This window comes from Perna viridis, chromosome 1, assembly GCF_037379345.1.
Source record: "Perna viridis isolate PV_CMFRI_1.1 ecotype Kerala chromosome 1, ASM3737934v1, whole genome shotgun sequence".
Taxonomy (NCBI): domain Eukaryota; kingdom Metazoa; phylum Mollusca; class Bivalvia; order Mytilida; family Mytilidae; genus Perna; species Perna viridis.
This window is the reverse complement of record NC_142445.1, coordinates 34,947,835-34,974,146: the sequence shown is the minus strand read 5'-3', so window position 1 is coordinate 34,974,146 and position 26,312 is coordinate 34,947,835. Positions and strand designations below refer to the sequence as shown.

General features: G+C 31.4%; 1 protein-coding gene across 1 annotated transcript in view; it reads left to right on the top strand.

Moving 5' to 3' along the window:
• Positions 1-26,312, top strand: part of LOC148628503 (nucleolar protein 10-like) — a 71,666-nt gene that overhangs the window by 27,633 nt on the left and 17,721 nt on the right. Inside the window, exons 14-15 of the mRNA XM_088588668.1 lie at positions 7,642-7,728; positions 23,002-23,172. Coding sequence (XP_088444794.1) covers positions 7,642-7,728; positions 23,002-23,172 — 258 coding nt within the window. The remainder of the gene's footprint in view (positions 1-7,641; positions 7,729-23,001; positions 23,173-26,312) is intronic.

Here is a 26,312-nt window from a genome sequence, read left to right as displayed (position 1 = left end):
AAAACTCAAATGTACTCTAATCTCAGAATATTCTGAATTTCCATGGAACCATCAGTCAAATTCTTGGAATTTTATTATGCCATTAACATTTAAGCATCTTCTCAAACTTAAGTAATATCCCAGTTGCTGGTACCAAAATTGAAAATTAAATCTCCTCTATATGCAAATGTGTAGTCCAAATTTATATTTTGTTGGTTCATATTGATCCAGGAATTTTAAAAGGGAACTAGGAATGACCAAACAGACTAAAGCAGAGCTAAGGAATCCACCTCCCAAATATTACCTTATACTTTTTATGCCCATTTTTAGGTGATGGGTATTGATGTTTTACTTCAGGCTGTCTGTATACAATATACTTGTCCTTTAATTTTTGATTGGCCAGTTCTCTTGGGATGTTTATTAAACTGATTCAAATTGATGAGATGATTTTTAGCTGTCGCTATTATGGGTTATACTACATGTAGGAATAACATTCAATGCTTTTGCAGTCTCAATTGTAGTCAGACTAATATGTTCCTATACAAGTGGCATTCACTAAGGTCTTTTATAATTGGTAATTATGCATTTGCCCTCTGGGCTTATATATAGATTAAGCCTTGTGCATATGTCTTTCTGCAACACTTTATTTTCTGAAAGGGTTTTCACTACACTGTTTGTCAAAGCCACTTGATACTATGAGACAAGCTTTATATAGGCATGCTGTATGGTATCATTGTCTGCATCATTTTCTGGCATCTGTACACAATTATAACTTGAGAATAGGTAAACAATTCTATATGAAATTATAGCACAAGGTGCCATATCACAAAAGGAAGGCTGGGTTGGATTTTTTGGGGTTGTCACTTGTTTTGTAATTAGGGACTAAAATGCAGCCAGAACAGGTATTTTCATTATGTCAGGACAATAATGACTAAGCAAATGGATCTCTGTAGAATTGTATCAGGAAGTACCTTACCTCCACAGGAAGGCTTGGATTCATTTTGAAGTTGTAACTGGAACCATTATCAATGAGGGGGTCTCTTTTATTCTGATCAAATCATTCAAATACTTAATCAGAATCAATATTCGGGGCTGTATCACACTTGAATGGTGAACTATTCTGGGTTCAACTTCTGTGATCATATCAGGCTGTGCCTAGCAAAGCATTTAATCTGTTTTTGAATTATAGAAAGAATTGAAAGTAATTTGTTAATATCCTCTTTACATACACAAATTTTTCTTGTGAATCCTTATGATAAAAAAAAAATTGTAAAACTAACACTAAAATCCTTGTAAATATCCACTTTAATGAGTGATTTGCAAGTGCTTTAGGATTGGTTACGAGTATTAACAATCCTGTTACGATTTTCTAAGAGTGAATGCATTGCATTTACAATAACAGTTCACAATTCATTGTGGTTAATTTATGAGCAATTTACTAATACATACGATATTGTTAAGAATAATGGTGAGTATAATGGGTATTGTTAAGATTTGGTCCAAGCTTTTATGGGTGATTATCAAATTATTTATGATAACCTAAGGATTTTTTTATGAATATTTGTGGTTAAGTTACGAGTGTTTTACAAACATTAATGATTTTTTTATTTAGTTGCAATTTCTTAAATAAATTTAAACCATACAGACATATGCATTCTTCAAGTGATAATTAGGGAGATTTGACATGTTTTACCAGAGAAACAAGTGAATATTATACCAAAACTTCTTTTCTACTGGCACAGCAACCCTCAAGGTTCTAGGCAAATTATTCTTAAATATTCCATACAAATTAGGCGAGCGCCAATTTGGAAAAAGGCCTCCTGTTAAGGTTTTTAATGCACCTACCTAACATATGGCTAATTTTGGTATGGATTGAAAGAAAAGTCATCATAGCTAAAGATTTGATTGGTCGTAAAAGTTTCCCATGGTTACATTTCTTAAAAATCTCATGAGATCAAAGATATCTTGAAAAGCTTGTAATTATACAGTGAGATTCAATTCAATATATTTTTAAACTTTTGATGCTGAATTATTTCTTTTCTTAATAGGAAGATAAAACATTGTCATAAAAAGGAGAAAATCTTGATAAAAACAATATTTAACTATAAATAATCAAATACAACGATATTATTATCGCCCCCTCCCCCCCTTAAAACAGCACGAAAACATTATATTACTTATTAGATTTCTTAACAAAATAACCTATTTAAACTTTTATAAGTCTTTTTTAATCTTATTTCAAATACATTTAAGCGAATTTATTCACTTAATGAAGATCAATGATGTGACTTAATATTTTTACAAGCCTTTACAATATATAGCAGTGAAGCTCTCTTCCTGATTGTTTTCCATGTTTATCCCGGCTTCGTTTTATTCATTGTGTAAATTGAAATATTCCTTAAAAAGACATAATATTTGTGTATCATGATCAAGTTTCAGTCCTGTTGAATGCATACCCTGCCTCTGAAAGGTATACAAAGCCACTAAATTTGCATTGTATTATATGCCAAACTGTCACGCAGCAGAAACTAGCCACTTATCAACTGATAAAATTTTCCCAATTTTTATAAATGCTTTAAGGCAGGAAAGGTGATGTGTATTGAATGTTACTTATTGAATTTGATCCATTGGATGACATTCCTTCAAACAAAGTTAGGTATAACAATAGTTATTACAAGACTCATACAAGTACACGTTACATTCTTTGTTGTGATTGTCTGTTTTTCCTTGTTGGTCTTTGTCCCTGGATTACATTTTTTTTATTTCTGCCAGAATTTTGGTTCCCTTAATTACTCTTTAGTCTAAATCGAGTTTGTCATTATCATTTAAAGTGTAAAAAAAACTTACTTGAAGAAAAACTACTTTTTTTTGGTACATTTCCAAACCAATTGACTATATCTAATACCTTTCGCCATTGGTTGTCTTGCATTTTATGCAAAAAGATCGGAAACTCCTTCGTTTTCATATGTACTTCAAAATACAGCATAACTTTGGCGTGATACAGAATTGACAAAAAATCAAATGAGAACAATTTCATGTACCATTCATGTGACTTATCAAATCTATAAGTGTAGAGTTGTTAGTTCTGAAAAAAAAGGTCTCTTGCTGAAAAAATACAAGTACATGTATTGCTTTCTGCATACAGACAAGTTATTCAAATACGCATCTGTTATACTTCAACTCATTTCTTTATAAATATTTCGGGGACAACATAGTTGTTGATGTGAATCATGGTCAGGGTCAGGGGAAGTCAAACTTTGTATCAAGTAGTACTCAGAGTTATTAGTTTAAAAATTGAAAAAAAGAATGTGTAAAACTACGAATGTCTGCATAAACTTCAGAAAAAGAAACCAAAATACTGTATTTGGAAGCTTCAGTTCTAAGGCGCAGGATTACTGTTCTTCAGTAAATATCCTACTGTGAACAAAATGACACTGATGATATCTTTAGAGACTTTGCCTTCTTTATTGACGGGGTTTATAATTACATGACTGTTTGGAGATAAATTTTACAGCAATGTAGAAAAAGGAACATTTATTTGAATTCCTTTTGTAAATATAGGAAAAAGTTAAGGTTTGTAGAAAAAGGAACATTTATTTGAATTCCTTTTGTAAATATAGGAAAAAGTTAAGGTTTGTCTGAATGCAATGTGTCATTGCTTACTAAGGCTCTAGTCACACTTTGTATTGACATCTCTTTGCAGTTGTACTATATAGAAGGTCATTATTTCTAAGTGAAAAATTAAACTTTCATAGATTCATATTACAAGGTTTGATTGTACATTGTAGCTGACAACCTTTGCATGTTTGTAGTTGAAATATACCCACTGTTTTCTGAAATTATGATGTCAAAGTTGACATGAATGCTGAAACAGTAGATGGAAAGGATTATTTTTACTCAGTAGTTAGTGCCGCATTTTATGTTTGAGAGGAGGTAAGCCACAATAAAAATTAAACATTTGGCAAAGCAATCAGAGAATCACCAGCTGTCGAATAAAAGCCCAGCCAATAGGCGAAAAAGTTGCATTGCTTTATACTGGTGCAACTAAAGCATAGAGCTGATACTGTTCAGAACAACTAGGCTTTTTCTAAGCTATTGGAATGTTTTCTTTCCATGCTGAAACCTCTCATTACCTGATACTTCTTTATAAATTTACCACGTGCTATTGTTCAGCTACCATGTAAATTACCTACAATTGATAGACAGCAAATTCTTTTGTGTACTGTGTTTAACAAGCAGAAATACAATATCAGTGGTTTGCTGATATATGTGAGCAGGCATGTTGACCATTTGCCATGTTTTAATTTATCATTAGAAAAAAATTGGGAAATGGGAGTCTTTGATATCTGTTGGTTGATACTGATTTATGTGCAGTCACTCTTATTTACCAAATCTTTCAGGAAAACAACCCAAATGTGCCGTAGGAAGTTTCATACTTCTGTGTAAGACATATAGCAGACTGGAGCTGCTCCTTTTGAGGTTGTATTAGGTGACAAGAATGTCTCGAAATACCTAAAGTGTTTTGGCATGCCGCATACAACATTTGACAGTTTTATGAGCCATTCTCTCACAGTAGGCAATAATCGAAATTAAAATCATCAAAAAGCAATAAAAGCAATCCCGGGTAAAAAATGAAGAAATTTAAGAATGGGCATTTATAATTAGCCTCTAACTTCTTAATGCATTATAAGTTTTGCTAATTAATAGTGAAGATTGAAAATGATATATGGCTTCCATTTGCATTCATTATTCTCATTGTTGCCTTACTTTTCTGGCTCTAATAAAATTAATTACGCCCCTCAGGCCCCTGATGGACCACTGTCGTGTACATCCCTAGTTGTATGTTTGTCCAATTAAATGGGGAACAGTTTAAAGAAATTTAGCGAGCACGCTCACAATACCCAACAGGCAAACATTTATACACTTTATTATATTCAATCCTTAACATGTATGTAACCAAATGAAATATTGCTCATTGACCGATGTACATGAAAAATGTCTAAGATATTATTGCTACTATTCATTCACTAAAGTTTGAAGTAAATCAGTAAAAAAACAAAGGTGTTATTTAGGCCACAAGATGTTATGACAGATGCATGGACAGACAGATGGATGCAAGGACACAGGTAAGGACGTATGGACAGATACTTGAACAGACCAAAACATCAAATATCCACAACTTTTCGCTGCATTGAATAAATAAGTGTCTTCGATTATAAGTTAACACTTTAAAACCTTTTCTTGCATTTTTGCGTTTTAAAAAACAGCATTTTGAGCAATAAAGGGGCAAATCAACCATGATCTTAGGTTTACAAAAATAGATAAACATGTTCTTATGACAAAAACATAAGTTTTTTTTTTGAAGTTTATGAGGCAAAAAAAAAAAATGCCTGTTGTTTAATATGGAAAGCCCCAAAAATTTTGTTTTTCACAAAATAATGCGTTTTTTCCTAAATTCTAAAGAATTTGTAGAAGATAAAATTAAAATGAATAAAGCTTAAGATTTAAATTGATTAAAAAGGAATTTTGATATAATTTTAAAATATGGTTTATTTTTAAACGACGTCTTTTTGATTTTGAAATACTCATTTTTTGCTGTTTTTGCAGTTTTAAAAAAATTGTGACCACTTCCCATTTTTACGACCAAGCAATTCTGAAAGTAGGATTAAAGACCTTTCCAAAGTTAGGTTGGTGCATTAAAAATCTCAAAATCCCTTGATTGTTACTCGCCTAAAGTGCTCCCCAGAATTAGTGTTTAACCATTAATATATCAAAAAGCTATCACAAAAAATTTGTACTCATTCATAAATGAATTGTAAAACTATCAAGTAAAATACTAAATTAAACTTATTTTTGAATGCTGTAAGAGGTCTTTCATTGGTAAATGATGCCATTCAATTGTTAAGTCTGGTTTGCAAGCTCTTTACATATAAAATAATCAATAAAGTTTCATGGACATTCATATAAAAAATTTCTTGGACATTTATGTAAAAATATTTGACCAGTCAAAAAATTTGATATCCTTTTGTGAATCAATACAAATGTCTCAAGTTATTAGGATTTATTTATAGATTGCGACGAGTAAAATGTGAAGGCTTGCGAACAACTACAAAATGATTATTCGTAAGGATTTTTTAAGTGAAGGGGTACCAATGTAAGAGATATTATTGATACCTTGATCACTTTTTGACTTTTTTTTTTTAGAGAACTCTGAACTCTAAACTTTCTTCTGTTTTAAAAAATTTGGCTTAAGACTACTTAGAGGAAGAAGAGGTTGTCCTAAATCAATGTAGCATAGTGCTGCACCCTGCCTTCATACCAAGCACCATTCAGCCCTCATCATAAATTTTACAATGTGCTCCCAGTTGGCCATACCCAGCTTTTATTTTTTGATTCGTTTTTATTATTTTTTTTACCTCATTTGTAATGAAACATATAATCCTATGGTGTTAGCACCCATTTGTGATACTTTCGTAACACCACACTACGTTGAAGGCTATTTATGGCAGGTTTTGGAAAATAAATTGCCCTCATGTTTAAGTGAGGTGCCTCCAAAACATCCTCTTGTAACAGTCAAGTGCCCTAAAAATAGATAAATTTCTGGGGAAAACGCTAGGAAGTATTAAGAAATTGGCACAAATGTACATGTATCTAAAACAAGTGACTAGTTAAGAAAGCTTTTTAAGTATTTTATAGGAATTGATTTTAGTAGGTTTTTTTTGTGGTGGGGGAGAGAGGTTTGTATTAAACTTTGTATAGAAATTTTGAAATAAAGGGGATTGCATGGTTGTCATTTTTGTCATATATTTTTGTGATCTCAGGAAAAATTCTCCTTTATTCTAAAATTGAAAAATAAATAAAAATGTAACTATTATACTGCCACTCATTCTTATTTTAAAGATTACATTGTTACCTTGTCACAATTTTATTGACTTTGCAGTAATTTCAAAATTACCACAGCATAAGCCATTATGATAATATTGGCAATAAATAAATTTTATTTTATTTTAAGGAAGGTTAGCTAGAATTTTGATGAAGTGTTTCCCTATGTCTCACCCATGTAAAATATAGAAGAAAAAAAGACCTGTAAATATAGAGACAGCTTATTTGCTTTTCAAATTAACCTCTATGAACTGCAGCTAGAGTAATAGCTACATTGAAAACCAAATCAAATCTGAACTCCTTCACTGTTTTAAGACAACATGGAAAAGATAAATGTAAATGTTTTAACAACTTAATTTGAAAAATAAAATGAGTTAGTTCTTGACTTTTTAAGTAGTGCATTGGCTTGTTAAAGATGCATAGTTTAAGACTATAAAAAAGACAAATAAATAACAAAATTTCTTGACAATTTTGCCAAGTGCAAAGTTTTGTTAAAAGCTTCATGACAAATGACTAGTTGGAAGGAAATTGAATAAAGCTATATATTACTGCGGAGAAGATTTTGTCTGGGTATTGTTCTAAGAATTAGGTTTTGATAAAGCCACTTTGTTTTTAGCTTAGAGTATTTGAAATCTAATTTATCTTCTAAGGAATAAATATGGTTTTCAATTTGACTTCCAATAAATCAGCAATCTTCATTCCATCTCATTTTACAGAGAAAGAATATTTTTTCTGAAGGTCAAACCAAATGGCAAACAGTTTTTACATTTTCTTTTCCAGAAATTACCGAAGGTCAATCCTGATTTTGCCCGTAAGTTAATGGAGGCCAAAGAAGAGGCAGCTGCTGGTAATAAAAAGAAGGCAAAGGTCAGCATTCTATTTATAGTGAATTATATTAGGGATTATGGGAAATTCATATAAAAATGCTTTCTGTTTTTTGCTACTTATAGGAATTTTTATGTAGAAAATGAGATATTACTGAAGGAAATGACAATTGACATGTCTAGTTCTTCATCCATTGAATCTCATGGTGAGTTGTAAGATTTTGATGTGCAAGATCTGTAGAAATGATTTAGATGATAGAAATGTGACAGTATATTTTATATTCTTTGATCCCTTCTTTTGATCTATATAATTGAATTTACCCAATCTGTTAGTAAAATATAACAAGATTTCAACGGAGAAAATGATAGGGTTAAAAATACATTCTTATAATTTAGGACCTCTTTATTATTACAAACTGAATACAGACTCTAAAATAGACTTTCAAAACAACTTCTTCGTAACCCTGAAGGTCAATTTTATACATGTAATCTGTGTATAATGTTTCCTGATATAACCACTGATCATATTATTGGGAAAAGTTAAAAGGAGGAGCAAGGTAAAAAAAATATTGGTTAAATGATCCCTGACTCCAGTGTAATGTTGAGTAGTGTTTGTAGATTTATCTATTGATATTTATTATGATAGTAAATGCGACAATGTTGGTCATGAAAGTGGAATCATTTTCACACCAGAGGTTCTGTGTCTCCATTTGTTTTTGTTTGTCCCATGACGACAAGAAAAACACATTAATAAAAAAACTGATGGCATAGTCTTGCTGCCGTGCAAAAAGCATCTTATAAAGAATGATGCTGCTATTTAGTCACTGAAGTACTGTTAAAATACACTTTTTGTATAAAGATAAGTGTAAAACATAAATATCCTTACAAGAATCTGGCAGAATTGGAAAAATTAGAAACTTGCATGTCACCAAACTGACAATATAATTTCACTTAAGGATGATTTCTCTGTATGAAAAGGCCACTATTTGACCTCTACATCGCTGGATTTGCTCAGAAATTTTTCAATGGAATGTTAGAAAAATGAGATTCTGCCCTTTAAATGTTAATTTTGAGTGTATATGAATGAAATTATAACTCAATTTACCATTATTGTATGGAAAATTTTCTCCTTTTTTCCTTGGTTCTGATGGTTAATATAGTAAAATTATACTTTCAAAATCAGGGTTTTTTTCATACCTTATTCTACCCTCTGCTTGATTCTTAAAGAGAATGACACTTAAGGTGCTGAAACACATCAATGATTTTCCTGCATATCATATCAGCAATAGATAATAAATTGGATGTTTAGCTTCTACAACATTAAAAACAAATTTTTTTGTCTTAGATAATTTTACACCATTTATGCATGAAATTTGGTTTCTGTTTTAACTTCATTTTAAGTTCAAGACATATATTATTCTGTGCTGGTAGAACACATGATATAGATCTTTAAAGTGAGTTTGGAAAAAAAATTTATCAATTTTTCTCCTGTTTATTTTAATAGTGAAAATGAAAGTCATGATATAAATGAATAAGGAATTCTAAACTTGGTGCCTTTAGTCTGTACTTCTTATTTTAAAACATGTAATAGCTGTTTCAGTTTATGTTTTCTTTGAAACCTGAGAGTTTCCTTAAGGCACATTTAAAAGTTTTTATTGTAGAAAAATATCATGTGACAAATTCAGAATAAGATAAGGTAATACAGATAAGCATGAGACTTAATACTAAGTTTTCATGCTATAGTTTTCTTCCTCTGAATCTGAAAAGAACTGTGTTACATTGTATCTTCTTAGGCAGCCAGTATCTATTTTTATTAGCACAAAGTGGACCTAATCCATGACTTTGTCTTCATCAAACTTGAAAAAAAAATAGACCAGGTGAGCCATTCAGGCTCCTTGGAGCCTTTTGTTATCGAAATATCCTTAAGACAAGGTCTATGGGAACATTGCAAATTCACTCATAAAACTTTTAAAGTTTTCCCAAAGAGCTTCTATAGTGAGTAATATAGTTAAATTAAGAGATTTTCAGAGATGTCTTCTCTTGCTTGAATGTCCGTTACTTGATGAATTGTCTTACGTACTTACAAGGATATTTAAAAACTTCCTATCATTTCATAGGTATTATAATCTAATCTCTTTGTCTGTTGTCAAGTTAACTCTCTAAGGAAGTTCATCAGGTGATTAATCAACAATGATAAAAGGAAGACCAGCCTTGATCTCTGAAGTTAACTTTATTACTTGCTCCTTGGAAGAACCTGAAATAAAAATACTACACTGAATATATTACATGTATTGATGCAGACAATCCTGGAATCATAAAATTGATTTATGCTTTATTTTGATATGATGTGCAACCATAAAGTTACATAATTTAATTTTCAAAGGTATATTTAAACATTTTATGAAAAAGATTTAACCTTATAGTTACTGCTCCATAGAAAATCAGTCATTTTGACAATGATATTGTTAAAACATTCTATTCTATTATACAGTTTCTGTCTTGCATCTGAAAATTTTATCTTTCAAACTTAATTGTGTTGCTTCAATGTTATCCCAAAAGAAACTTGGTTAATGAAATAGAATTTGTTAGTGATTCTGTAACTACATGTTCTACCCAATAATCACATTGAGTAAGTTTAGATCTTAAAGTTGACTGATCTGTAATTGTGAAGTTTTTTTCTTCATTTTAGTGATTTTGCATGAACAGCAGATACACACTCCTAGATTTTTCTATTATTCTAGGTTTAAAAAATACACAAAAAAGGCATTTGTATTGTTTAAATAATTTATGATGGTTCTGATTTTAATTTCTCAACTCTTCACAGTGGAGATTTTGTGAGTGGAGTCATAGTGTCTTTACCCAACACATTAGAGTCACCATTTCAAAATATGCTAGTAATATATTTCTACTATTTACATGACAAAATATATTAAATGATTTTTATAATTTAAAAGCATTAAAGTTATTTACAAAAACAGTAGATGAAAATAATTGGAATAAAGCAATTTAGTGTCAGTTTTTGATTTGGTGGAGACACTGTGGAGTCACAGTGGTGGAAAATGGTGACTCCACTGTGAAGAGTGGATAAATTAAAATTTAGGCTGATGGTAGTGTATATTCATTTCTTTTTTAATGGTTTATATCTGAAGTACCAGTAGCTTTAGAACCTTTGTTAAATTGATAAAGTTTGCAGCTTTAGTGTGCTGACAGGGTTACAGTGTGTGTGAAATTGTTTTGTTACTGTCACACTTTGACTTCTTGTTTACTGAAAATGTTTGTTTGAAATAAAAGGTTGGCTAGAGCATCCCATTGCTATGTACATACATTTAAATGTAAAAGGCAATTTAATTAATTAAATTTAAGTTTATACAATAATAAGCTATGCACATGATTATTGATTTCTAAACATATTGTCATACTGTAATCTGTGACGTAGAGGTAGATGATTAGTGGTTATTTTTAGTTCGCTTGGGTAGAAATTCAATCGTATTTGCAAGAGAGGTTAAATTTATATGTTTTGAAATTGAAACTATTGTGAATCGTTACTTAACAAAGAAAACTGTTTCTGGAAGTTTTATGTGATATTCATAAATATGTGACTGTATTTTTACGTTTCCAATCATTGTAATTCCGGGAAAGTTCATAAATATTAACCAGTGTCTGAACTTAAAAAACTATGGCGCAATATTTCAACAGTTGCTTATAGTAGGTTATTTTGGATTGTTTCAAGAGGAAATCGTTTTTAAAGCTTCCTAGAAATGTTCGGCCAATCCATCTGCCCATTGTACAATTAGTGATATTTTACATTTGGAAATCTTGTGTTATATTTTTGCAATCAACATGGACCACTTCGTAACAATTCGAGAATCAATTATGACCCTGAACTACCAGAAAATTGGACTTTGAAAAAACTAAGGGAAGAACTAACAGTTAGAAACATTTCATTCCCTTCTAATCTCCGCAGAACGGGACTTGTACGTTTATTAAGAAGAAGTATTACGCAATGCAGGCGAGGCAGAACATGGTTCGAACATCAAGAGGTTTTTCAGCAGAATCCCTCCCATTTGTGGAATCAGTGGCACCACAAGTGCGAAAAAACATAATAGCAGTTAGGGACATAAACCTCGCAACTCTTCTTGTCCCATACTACACAGGAACAGGTGTAAATGAATCTTTGGAACATGAGAAAAGTGGGAACTTTAAACCTGATATGAGAGTTCACAGGAATTTAGATTTAGGGGACTTTATCCAAGCCTTCGGAACTTAAAAATGTAATGTGTTCAGCTTTCCCTCAGTGGCGCCAGGAATTAGATCTGTATGAAAGGGACATAGTTAGCATGGCCACACAATATCCAGGTCCCTTCTTCTACGAATACCACAAAAATTTTCCATGGATGCAGCATCCCATTTAAGATACATGTATAACAATGTTCTTATAGATTGGTCCTTCAGGAACAACACTTTATTTTGTAACTTTTTTACAAACGCTAAACCAAAAACTGGTCCCATATATGGTAGTACCTTTCATTCTTCAGTATATTGCAACATGATGGCAAACTCAGGGTATCAAAGAGGGGGTAACTGTCAACGTTTTGAGGACACAGATACTTACGGTAGGGAGAGAATGCAGCGTTTAGGGAGAGAGATATGCAACAACTTCAATGGTGCTAAAGGATGCATACCTCTCCGGTGCCATTTCCTCCACATTTGTCTTATGTGCAAAGGTGACCATCCTCGCTCACATTGTCAAACTCTTTCAAAAAAACGAGGTAGTTGGTTCCCAGAAAATGGGGACCTTAGTTTCAAAGAAGAATTAATTTCGAAGAATAGGTATTTAGTTGATACACCAAATTTTATTAAACAATTGGAGTTAGAACTGACAAATTATCCCGACAAGAATTTGAAAGATTATATTATCAATAGGCTCCATTTCAATTTCATTCAGGAATAAAATCTCTTCCTAACGTTTCTTATCATAGCAAAAACTTACAATCAGCAATGACAAATAAAGCAAGTGTATCAGAGTTGATAAATATCGAAGTCGAAAAGGATATTTATCAGGGCCATTTGAGACAATCCCCTTTTCAACCTATCGGATTAATCCTTTAGGAATTGCTGTAGGCAAAAAGAGACTCATTGTTGATTTATCAGCTCCACACAATGATAGTGATAATCCTAGTTTGAATGAGCTGATAGACAAAGAAGAATTTTTGCTGCAATATGTGTCAATTGATGATGCAATTAAAAATATTAAGAAATTAGGACCTGGTGCGTTATTAATGAAAACAGACATCACTGATGCTTTCAAAATTATTCCATTAGCAACGGAAATGTGGCCTTTCCATTGTGTTCAATGGGACAAAAAAATTTTTATTACTTTACAAAATTAGTGTTTGGTAGTCTGTCGAGCCCAAAGATTTTCGATACTCTGTCAACAGCTCTGCGCTGGATTGCCAAAAACAATTACAATATACCTAATATTCTTCATTTATTAGACGACTTTTTAGTTATTGTTCCTAGCAATGCCAATGCTCGTTATGTTATGGAAACATTCCTGTCAGTTTTTGGGTATACCTCTTTCAACTAAGAAAACTGAGGGGCCCGCTACTGTTTTAGAGTATCTAGGAATTATATTAGATTCAGAAAAAATGGAAGCACGTTTACCTTTGGAGAAAGTTAAACGTATCCAGGAGATCATTGAAAAATTTAGTTAGAGAAAATCATGCACAAACGTGAATTACTCAGCCTTCTTGGTCATCTGAATTTTGCGAGTCGAGTTATAGTACCAGGGAGATCCTTTGTTTCTCACCTAATTAAGCTTTCAACTACAGTTAAGGAGTTGTCTCACCATGCGCATATTCGTAATTGTCAATCAGATTTTATGTAGGGGGTACTTTCTGAAAGTTTCATTTTTGAAAAGTCTTGTTCAGGTATAATGTAGGTAGAACATGAGCACAAAGATTAGATAATTGTATTTTGTATTAGTTGTTTAGTTTTTAGTAAATGTAGGCAAGGGTATATATGACAACTGGATGCCTCGACCCCAGTTTTTTCACATAATTTTCTCGTCATGTATGTCAGATCTAACATAACTCCAAACTGGATGCGCTTGACCCCAGTTTTTCACATAATTTTCTCGTTCATGTATGTCAGATCTAACATAACTCACAACTGGATGCGCTCTACCCCAGTTATGAGGGAGAACACAACTGGATGCTTCGACCCCAGTTTTATTCCTCATGTTTATTAAAGTTCCATTGTATGAATCCTAAGCCAGAAGCTCCAACCCTGGTTTTCCTTATATTACTAGGTAATTGGTTAATAAAATAGGGTTTGTTTAAACATGTAAAAAATTAGGATTGACAAGACTTAGGAGAAATTCATAACTATGAATAGATTAACTGTATCCTATAATAAGGAATCCTGTTTTCCTTCTATCAATGAGGATATTTTAATATTTTTTGTCACTTATTGTATAAATGTTCTTAACCTAAAACATGAAACTATTAAGTTGTATTTAGCTGGTGTGTGTTTTTTATTATTTGCGTTACAACCATGTTGACCCTTTGTATGCTACTGATAGATTGTGGTATATTTTAAGAGGAATCAAGAAATCTCAATCCAATCAAGCTAGTGATTGCCAATTACTATAACTATCTTGAAACAATTATGTTCAGTTTTGAAAAAGAGTTTATTTTCTCCCCTTGTCAGTGCTATGTTAGAAGCAGCTTTTACAATGGCCTTTTGTGGTTTTCTTGGACGTGGTGAATTCACACAAAAAAGTCAAATTTCACTTTTCTTGAGAGTTAATGACATACAACTAGTATCAAGTCTAAGGTATAAGATATTTTAAGGTCTTCTAAAGTTGATCCCTTTAACAAAGGAGTAACAGTGGATATATTTTAAAATGAAGGGTTACAGCCAGTTAAAATAATGACAAATTACTTGAAATCACACAATGTTTTGACTACAGATTGTAAGGCACCATTGTTATTGAAAGTGATTATGATCCAAAACCTTTGTCAAGAACAACTTTTTTATCTCACTTAAAGAACTGTTTTGTCATCTGGGATTTGATAACACAGGCTATTCTGGGCATTCTTTCAGAATTGGGGCTGCAACTTCTGCAGCAGCAGCAGGGGTGGAGGATCATATCATTGAATCTTTAGGTCGATGGAATTCTAATTGTTATTGACGATATATAAGAATTGACCAAAAGATTGTGGAAATGGCTCAAAATGATAAGTGCTTGGATTGATAAAAAAAGTATAATACATGTACTGTATGTTACAAGTTATTGAAGTTTATGTTATTGTACAAATAAAGGTACACCTAAACTTTTATTTTATTTTTGTCTTATCCATTATAACAATAAACATTTCTTGGAGGCTTCAATCATACATTTTTTGTTGGTTTTAGAAGGTTTAAATGTATTTCTTTCATTTGGCCTGGCATAATTTTAAGAAATTATTTTCCCCCAATATATTTTTATGTAGGGGGTACTTTTTGAAAGTTTCATTTTTGAAAAGTCTTGTTCAGGTATAATGTAGGTAGAACATGAGCACAAAGATTAGATAATTGTATTTTGTATTAGTTGTTTAGTTTTTAGTAAATGTAGGCAAGGGTATATGTGACAACTGGATGCCTCGACCCCAGTTTTTTCACATAATTTTCTCGTCATGTATGTCAGATCTAACATAACTCCAAACTGGATGCGCTTGACCCCAGTTTTTCACATAATTTTCTCGTTCATGTATGTCAGATCTAACATAACTCACAACTGGATGCGCTCTACCCCAGTTATGAGGGAGAACACAACTGGATGCTTCGACCCCAGTTTTATTCCTCATGTTTATTAAAGTTCCATTGTATGAATCCTAAGCCAGAAGCTCCAACCCTGGTTTTCCTTATATTACTAGGTAATTGGTTAATAAAATAGGGTTTGTTTAAACATGTAAAAAATTAGGATTGACAAGACTTAGGAGAAATTCATAACTATGAATAGATTAACTGTATCCTATAATAAGGAATCCTGTTTTCCTTCTATCAATGAGGATATTTTAATATTTTTTGTCACTTATTGTATAAATGTTCTTAACCTAAAACATGAAACTATTAAGTTGTATTTAGCTGGTGTGTGTTTTTTATTATTTGCGTTACAACCATGTTGACCCTTTGTATGCTACTGATAGATTGTGGTATATTTTAAGAGGAATCAAGAAATCTCAATCCAATCAAGCTAGTGATTGCCAATTACTATAACTATCTTGAAACAATTATGTTCAGTTTTGAAAAAGAGTTTATTTTCTCCCCTTGTCAGTGCTATGTTAGAAGCAGCTTTTACAATGGCCTTTTGTGGTTTTCTTGGACGTGGTGAATTCACACAAAAAAGTCAAATTTCACTTTTCTTGAGAGTTAATGACATACAACTAGTATCAAGTCTAAGGTATAAGATATTTTAAGGTCTTCTAAAGTTGATCCCTTTAACAAAGGAGTAACAGTGGATATATTTTAAAATGAAGGGTTACAGCCAGTTAAAATAATGACAAATTACTTGAAATCACACAATGTTTTGACTACAGATTGTAAGGCACCATTGTTATTGAAAGTGATTATGATCCAAAACCTTTGTCAAGAACAACTTTTTTATCTCACTTAAAGAACTGTTTTGTCATCTGGGATTTGATAACACAGGCTATTCTGGGCATTCTTTCAGAATTGGGGCTGCAACTTCTGCAGCAGCAGCAGGGGTGGAGGATCATATCATTGAATCTTTAGGTCGATGGAATTCTAATTGTTATTGACGATATATAAGAATTGACCAAAAGATTGTGGAAATGGCTCAAAATGATAAGTGCTTGGATTGATAAAAAAAGTATAATACATGTACTGTATGTTACAAGTTATTGAAATTTATGTTATTGTACAAATAAAGGTACACCTAAACTTTTATTTTATTTTTGTCTTATCCATTATAACAATAAACATTTCTTGGAGGCTTCAATCATACATTTTTTGTTGGTTTTAGAAGGTTTAAATGTATTTCTTTCATTTGGCCTGGCATAATTTTAAGAAATTATTTTCCCCCAATATATTTTTATGTAGGGGGTACTTTTTGAAAGTTTCATTTTTGAAAAGTCTTGTTCAGGTATAATGTAGGTAGAACATGAGCACAAAGATTAGATAATTGTATTTTGTATTAGTTGTTTAGTTTTTAGTAAATGTAGGCAAGGGTATATGTGACAACTGGATGCCTCGACCCCAGTTTTTTCACATAATTTTCTCGTCATGTATGTCAGATCTAACATAACTCCAAACTGGATGCGCTTGACCCCAGTTTTTCACATAATTTTCTCGTTCATGTATGTCAGATCTAACATAACTCACAACTGGATGCGCTCTACCCCAGTTATGAGGGAGAACACAACTGGATGCTTCGACCCCAGTTTTATTCCTCATGTTTATTAAAGTTCCATTGTATGAATCCTAAGCCAGAAGCTCCAACCCTGGTTTTCCTTATATTACTAGGTAATTGGTTAATAAAATAGGGTTTGTTTAAACATGTAAAAAATTAGGATTGACAAGACTTAGGAGAAATTCATAACTATGAATAGATTAACTGTATCCTATAATAAGGAATCCTGTTTTCCTTCTATCAATGAGGATATTTTAATATTTTTTGTCACTTATTGTATAAATGTTCTTAACCTAAAACATGAAACTATTAAGTTGTATTTAGCTGGTGTGTGTTTTTTATTATTTGCGTTACAACCATGTTGACCCTTTGTATGCTACTGATAGATTGTGGTATATTTTAAGAGGAATCAAGAAATCTCAATCCAATCAAGCTAGTGATTGCCAATTACTATAACTATCTTGAAACAATTATGTTCAGTTTTGAAAAAGAGTTTATTTTCTCCCCTTGTCAGTGCTATGTTAGAAGCAGCTTTTACAATGGCCTTTTGTGGTTTTCTTGGACGTGGTGAATTCACACAAAAAAGTCAAATTTCACTTTTCTTGAGAGTTAATGACATACAACTAGTATCAAGTCTAAGGTATAAGATATTTTAAGGTCTTCTAAAGTTGATCCCTTTAACAAAGGAGTAACAGTGGATATATTTTAAAATGAAGGGTTACAGCCAGTTAAAATAATGACAAATTACTTGAAATCACACAATGTTTTGACTACAGATTGTAAGGCACCATTGTTATTGAAAGTGATTATGATCCAAAACCTTTGTCAAGAACAACTTTTTTATCTCACTTAAAGAACTGTTTTGTCATCTGGGATTTGATAACACAGGCTATTCTGGGCATTCTTTCAGAATTGGGGCTGCAACTTCTGCAGCAGCAGCAGGGGTGGAGGATCATATCATTGAATCTTTAGGTCGATGGAATTCTAATTGTTATTGACGATATATAAGAATTGACCAAAAGATTGTGGAAATGGCTCAAAATGATAAGTGCTTGGATTGATAAAAAAAGTATAATACATGTACTGTATGTTACAAGTTATTGAAATTTATGTTATTGTACAAATAAAGGTACACCTAAACTTTTATTTTATTTTTGTCTTATCCATTATAACAATAAACATTTCTTGGAGGCTTCAATCATACATTTTTTGTTGGTTTTAGAAGGTTTAAATGTATTTCTTTCATTTGGCCTGGCATAATTTTAAGAAATTATTTTCCCCCAATATATTTTTATGTAGGGGGTACTTTTTGAAAGTTTCATTTTTGAAAAGTCTTGTTCAGGTATAATGTAGGTAGAACATGAGCACAAAGATTAGATAATTGTATTTTGTATTAGTTGTTTAGTTTTTAGTAAATGTAGGCAAGGGTATATGTGACAACTGGATGCCTCGACCCCAGTTTTTTCACATAATTTTCTCGTCATGTATGTCAGATCTAACATAACTCCAAACTGGATGCGCTTGACCCCAGTTTTTCACATAATTTTCTCGTTCATGTATGTCAGATCTAACATAACTCACAACTGGATGCGCTCTACCCCAGTTATGAGGGAGAACACAACTGGATGCTTCGACCCCAGTTTTATTCCTCATGTTTATTAAAGTTCCATTGTATGAATCCTAAGCCAGAAGCTCCAACCCTGGTTTTCCTTATATTACTAGGTAATTGGTTAATAAAATAGGGTTTGTTTAAACATGTAAAAAATTAGGATTGACAAGACTTAGTATGGGTAGCCCCCCCCCCCCCCAAGAAGCCAAACTTTTAATATAAACAGGTTTTGATGTTATATTTTATATATGTACATGTACATGCATGTTGTTTTTAAGAAGACTAATGTATTATAATTTTAGATAAGATTGTAATTTTGTTAATGTAGAGACTTATAGTTAGGGTGTTTATTCTTGTTCTTTATTCTGTTTATGTGTTCATTAAAAATTATCACATATTGATAGTAGTTTAATTTGTAAGGTACTCAACAACGACACTACACTTCGACACGAGTCAGTCGTAACTAAAGTTGTATAAATTGCTGTATTTGTCTTAGTTACTGTAAAACTATAAAAGTCTTACTTTCATGGTTGCTAATTTTTGCAGCTTCTGTCAAATGAAAATATTTGCAGATATCAATTTTCACTGTGGTAAAAAATGATAAGTATCTGTTGTGTTAAAATCAATCTCATGGTAACTATTTTTCTCTCTTTTCTGTCCACTGCTAAAGAAGGGAAAAAAATAATTGGTTTAAAAAATTCCCATTTACAGTATTTTACTTATTTAATAAACTAGAAAGAATTTCCATGAGTGCATGTGTACTTAAATAAAATTATGTACCATTTCAGACAGACTAATATTCACTAAGAAGCACATATTATTTGAAATTTCTAGAAAAGAGCAAAATAATTATATTACAGTAATAAGAGTGTCATCAGCCTTTGTTTTTTATGTTTATGTGTACTAATTTAATACATATGAATAACCATAGCATGATTCATTAAAAAGAAAATGAGTTCATGACCTAAAGATGTACATTTCAGTGCCTTTTAGCCACATTATTAGATCTTACTCAAGAGAAATTAGCTGACAGCATATTTATTACAGAGAATTAATTAGAAATGATGATTTATTATTGCAGGAAAGTGTGTTGTAAAAGAGAAATAAAAAAGTATAGGATTACAGATTGATTTTCTTTTGAAGCCTAACAAATTTTATCTTAGTTTTGTCTAGTCATGAGAAATCTGTAAAAATTTCTAGGAAGGAGAAAAATAATTTATAAATTTACTTCAGACAAGAAATTTTGATGGGTTATTTTTATCTTTGTTTTTGTACATGTATTGTAAAAAAAAAACCTGAAGACTCTTTTGACTTTTTTGTCAGCTGGACCCAAGTTTATGCCATATCTTTGTGCATTTTGTCTTTTGACCTTGTCTGTTATTGAATTTAAATATTTCAAGTTGAGGGAAAAAAATTCACTGAACTAAACAGCACTACAGTATATTAGCCCAGTTTGGTAGCTGACTTCTACAAGTAAGGCTTTTTTTATACCCCTCAGCTCAATTTAGGGGTAATATAGTGATAGGAGATACATGATTTCCCAATCTCAATAAACATGGAAATTCGTAGACAAACAGGTACTTCATTGTGATTTTAAATCTTTTATATTGTATTCCTGTAACCTACTTTTTCCATACTTACAGATGTAGTCAATAAGTTATAAATGATAGATGACATAACTCTACATCATAATCTACTTTAAGGAGGCTATGGTCTTCCTTCTGTCCCTATGTGCTTCCTTCCTTCCTTTCTTCCTTCTGTAATGCAGAGGAGTACCTCATCTGTTACTCATCCTACACCAATAATTGTAATTTAATGAAACTTTCACAGAATCTGTATTTCATATTCCAATTATGCACCTTAAGGCTAGAAACCACTAATTCCACTTCCCATAGGCTTCTATGCAAATTTCACAATATTCAATGGCTTCTCTGGACTTACCTTAACTTTAACCTGCAGAGGACTATGTATCAGCATGATTCTACATATGTCAGCTCACAATCCTCAGAATGGCATGCGGGGTTAGCAGACTTGCAGTGCAGTACTGGTCACCGGAAGTGAAGGGTCTATAAATAGCATGGGAAATCCCAGTGTTTTCACAAGATAGGGGTATATTCAGAAATCATTATGGAGATTAGGCTTCACATTACAAGAAGCAAAATGCACCTATAAAATGTACAGAAATGTTTTTCCTTTCAGAAACTGTTTAAATTTTTTGAATAAGACGAGAACTTTTTTCACAGCACTATGAGGAACAGGGATAATTTTTGCGTAGGACTATTTTTGCGTACATTCCAAATGCTCATTGGTTGAATTGGTGGTCTGTAACCTTTAACTTGAGATTTTGATCCTCATCAATATGAAGGTCAAAAGGTACATGCTATTTCTATTTTTCATTCTGCTAGATTTTACAAGAAATGTTGCCAAAGGCATCCTATCCTCTTGACTATTTTCTGCTTCCTTAAAGCTGCAGGTGCTTAATGAATCCAATGAAACTTTATCAGATTGTTTACTGTAATATTGTACTAGTACAAACCATCCAGTTACTTTTAACTCAGAAAAGCAAATTAAGCACAAGGTAGATTGGCATTACATTTTACTGCCATATGTATTTGACTCAGAGAAGCCCTTGTAATATTATAAGTTAGATAGGTCTAGCATTTCATATCATGATTACATACAACCTGAAAGAATAAATGTATTGGAAAATTCAAAATTATCAGACAAATATTACCCACACTAAAATATAATATAATTTCAGAAGTAACAAGCTTTCTGATTAGATAAAAATTTTTGTCCATTTCTCATAGACCAAATTTTGTAATGTGACTGTGACGTCATTAACATCAAATCTCATTGAATTTTGATACTAAAATTCAATTGTAAAGAGTGACTGCCACATTTGTTTAGGCTATTTGAAATAATCTCAATGCCTGTCATGCACTCTTTAAAATAACCTGCTGCACAGGTTATTGAGTGTGCACCACATGATTGAGGTTATTTTTTCATAGACCGAAAAAATATAAGTCATTCAGTAAATATAGTGAGAAAGTTTTGGTCTTTCAAAAATTATAAATTAATACTATTTTTTTCACTTTATACTCTGGTTTGCCATATTATAGGCACTATTAAAACCAAATATCCATTTTTCAGTAATCTAATTTTTAGGGTTTTTGATCCTTCAGGGTAAGAATACCTAAAATATGTTTCTGGCAATTATTCAGCTCAATGATGTCAGTGACATATAAAGAGATAAGAAACTTTTTAATTAGCCTGTTTTTTCCATAAAATTATCACATGGTGGAGAATGAGATTTCCTGACCCTCCCACATATTTATTAAACTACTTTTTTCCCTTTTAGGATGAATTGATCTGAAATGAATTGTAGCAGATACGTAGAAGTCATAAAAATGGGAAACAAAAGATTTTATTTAATTATCTTTAAAAACTAAACACTTGTAGTAGGTTAATGTGAAAATAATTAATTTAATTTTGAATTATTTTTATTTTCGTAAAAATTGGGGTGTAGGTAATTTGTTTTCAATACTTCTTTTTTTGTTTGTTTTGTTAGAAAAAAAATATGGTATGAATATGAAGCTAAGATATTGTAGAATAGGAAACAATATTTTATTTCAATTTAGTTATAATCATTTAAAGCCTAGTTATTATTGTTAATTAAGTAAGTATGAGATCTCATTCCCCACCGTGTGTGTGTTAAAATGAGATTTCAGTTAGTCCCAAGTCTCTTTAATTACAGGTCTATGATGATATTCTATTATTTCTGCAAATAAAATTAAGATTTACAAGTGTCTTCAAATCAGTGGAAGATTTGAACTTTGTGGGAAAATTCAAATTGATGAAAAATGTGTAGTTATGGAAATTCTGATGTTCATCAATAAAATTATATTCTTAAGCTGAAATTGGTAATTTTGTGTGGGATAAATACTCTTTTAAAATAGTTTTTGAATGTAAATGCAAATTAACTTGTGGACAATGATGTAAAAATTTGTGAAAAAAGGTGAAATGGAACAAAATTTGATACTGTTTAACTGTTAATAACATTTTATATTTCAGAAATCTGTAGAAAAGATGATGGACATTCAGTTTATACACATAAGGAAAATATAGTCTTGAATAATATGGGAAATGCTAATGTATGATTACAGTTGTTTTTGCATCATGTAATTTTTTGAAATTTTACAAATTCGCAAGAATCAAAAACCTCCAGTGCTTACAGCACTTTGATAAGAACATGTTCAGTTATCTATATTTTATTCCATTTTTTTCTCCAGAAAACTCCAGACATCATGGAAGATGATCGTTTCTCTGTGATGTTCAAAGATCCAGATTTCCATATAGATACAACAAGTGAAGAGTTCCGGCTACTAAACCCGGTAGTATCAAAGCTTGACAAGTCAAAGAAAAAGAAGGCCATTATTGATGAACAGTTTGATGAAATTCAGGTATAGATATACTGAGTTTTTTTCTATTTAATAATTGGCAATAATAAAAATTTTGTCTATTGAAAATTTATATTATTTTTTAATAGACAAAATTTTCATTATTGCCAATTCTTATAAATTAAATTTAAAACATATTTTTGTCTTTAAACATGAGAAAAGTAGCTCTGAATTTAACTGAATAGGGGCTTGTCAGTATTTTTTTATCCATTGAGATATAACAAAATTATTTTAACCAATCAGATACAGTATTTATCTCAAATTAATTTATATGACAAATAATTGGTTTAGGGACTTTGAACCAAGCAGCAAAGAAATACAGGTGTACCTGATAAGAAAATTGTCCTTGACACATCTAATTAATGGGAGTACAATACCTTTTGTTAAAACTTCAGGATATAATTGTTTCATTATTTCTTTAGAAGCATCAACTTTCCTGGCTTAACATTTTGTAATCATTAAGTCCCTGCATCACTTCAATAGATTTTACCCTAGATCTGATAGTAGCTCTGTCTAAAACATGCATAGCATTTTGTAGCCAAGATGCATCAGGCATAACACTCAAGAATGTGTGTTGCTCTGTTAAGAATAACAAGGATTTTAAAGGGGTTTATTTATTAAAAATTTCGAAGAAATAACATAGAATATATAAATACTTCTTAAATGATATTTTAAGATGTGTTAAATGAAATTATGAAAAGAAAAGTGGGATCATTGGGCAAAAAATACCAATTCTATGAAATGGATACAATCAGAGAAGTTTGAAAATCTGACAAAAATGGCTGAACATTAGCAGTGAACATCTTTGATCTAATCAGGTTTTTTTTTAATATGCATGAAACAGATGAAACCTGAAATGCTTTAAAAGAAACATAATTTCGTGAAGCCTTTTTAGCTGCTTAATCTTGGTCTCCCTTGGTCACATCATGATATGTGAAAGTTAGAGAAAATTAAGGTGCTGGAAACCAGAAACTCCTTGAATCTGCCATCTTGCAGTATTTTTTGTGTAGCCCATAGTATATCAGCTCTTTAAATTTCCTTCAGACATTTTTGGACTTCCCTCCAATTTAGCTTCTTTTGGGAGGATGTGAAAATATTTTATCAGCCCTGCCATTATATCCCATGCAATGAAGTTGTCCACCAGTCTGTCAATCTTTCAGTTCATCATTAGTTTTTGGGACTTTTTTCTTGCAGATATTGAGCTGATTTTTGGTATATTAGTCTACCATGATGAGTTTCAGACACATTTTTTGTTCCACTCCACTTATTTTTACTGAAATAATGGGTCTTGGACTAGGCAAATTTTATAAAAATAACAGTATTCCAGACTTTTTTTTCTAAACACTTGCTGTTATTGATTGGATTTTTGGTTTGTTAGTCTACTATGATGAGTTACAGAACAAGTGTATGTTTCCTCCACTCTGCTGATTTTTAGTAAAATTATGGGCCTTAGCAAATTTTACAAAAATGACAGTTTTCCAAACTTTCTTAATGCTTGCAGATGTTAAGCTCATTATACCATGATGTGTTATAGATCAAGTTTACATTTCGTTCCACTCTACTGATTTCTACTGAAATAACAGGCCTTGGCATTCCCTATCTTGGAATAAGCTATGATTTGCTTTCTTTTTTATCTTTGAAGGTAGTTAGCAAATGTTTTCTGAGAGTTGTTTGGTTTTCAGTTATTTTTACAATAATCGCTTACAGTATATGAAAATAAACTTGCCCAATGCTGTTTTTAAGCTTGAGTGAGGATGCAGATTGGATATACCAACAATGATACTTTCTCAGGACATAAGTGTAGTGAAACATTGTGCTCTTGAAGGGAATGTATAAATGCATTTTAGAAAAAAAATATTTTTGACTTGTTATTCTGTAAAACTCTGGCAAGAATTTTCTGTAACTTTTTCAAATTGAATCTTAATTAATTTCAGTTGAAGTTCTTATAAATTTTGTTATTGTCCCCTTTTGAGAATTTTTAATGTTTAGAACTTTTACATACAAAAGCACTTAAAAAGCAATACAGTAAAAAATCAAGAAAATTTGTGAGTTAGCATTGTATTAAAAGCACAGTTATGTTTAATGCATATCTTTTTCACATATTTCTTGAGGAAACAGGTTAGGACTCCTTCCTTTTATGTAAATCTCTGGATTGGTCTCTGATAGATGCATAAATAACCTGCTGCCTGATTCTAAGGTGGAACAGTGAATAAATCCTTAAATTGAGAGGGATTTTGTTATGTTCTTCCTGGTTATATCTTATGTACTATCTTACCTGTTAACACTCCCACATTTGGTTGGGGGAGACTCCCACATTGGGGATGGGGGAGACCCCCTCAAAATCAAAGAAAATTTCCTACATAAAAATGAAAGATTTATGGAAGATTTTTGGTTAAATTATTATATTTTTCTGAAAAAAAATACTGCATAATTGAATTTTTACACACAAAAAATTTGCTTTTACATAAACAATCTTCCACATGAGACTGTCAATGTGAACTGTTCCAAAGGTTAACAGGTATATCCATATAAGGAAGTCTTATGTAAGAAAATATGAGGCACTGAAAATATTTGAGCTGACTCATTTTAATTTAAATACGGAAAGCTAAATATGTATTTTAAAGATCATCTTATTTATAGTGGCAGCTTTATAATGGTATTTTGAAAAATGAGAGAAGAAACTAAATAGCGGAAGAAAAATGTAATCCTATATGATTTTAATATTGCATATATATATGAGAATTTTTTTTTTCTAAAGAATTTACATTTACCCTTTAGAATATAGAATTTCACTATCTTCGTTTCTCTATAGTATTCTTAACGTCAGAAACTTTACCACAATATATTCATCTACCTTAAAACAGCCTGAAGAAAATCAACAAATCCTTTTGCTTTTTTAGTCAGTGAGAAAGAAATGTGATAATATGTTTTCTATATATTCTGATTTATTTCCAAGTGCAGTCTGGCACTCAATTGTTTATATAAGAAGTAATTTATAAAATATACACTTTCAAGTATTTTGAGGATGCAATACAAACTTATGTCTTCTTTCAAAATACAAATTGTTGTAATGATTTTGGGTTTTTTTTATCTGTCTGTCTGAAGTGTGCATGTACTGTAACAGTATGTCCATACAACAAAAA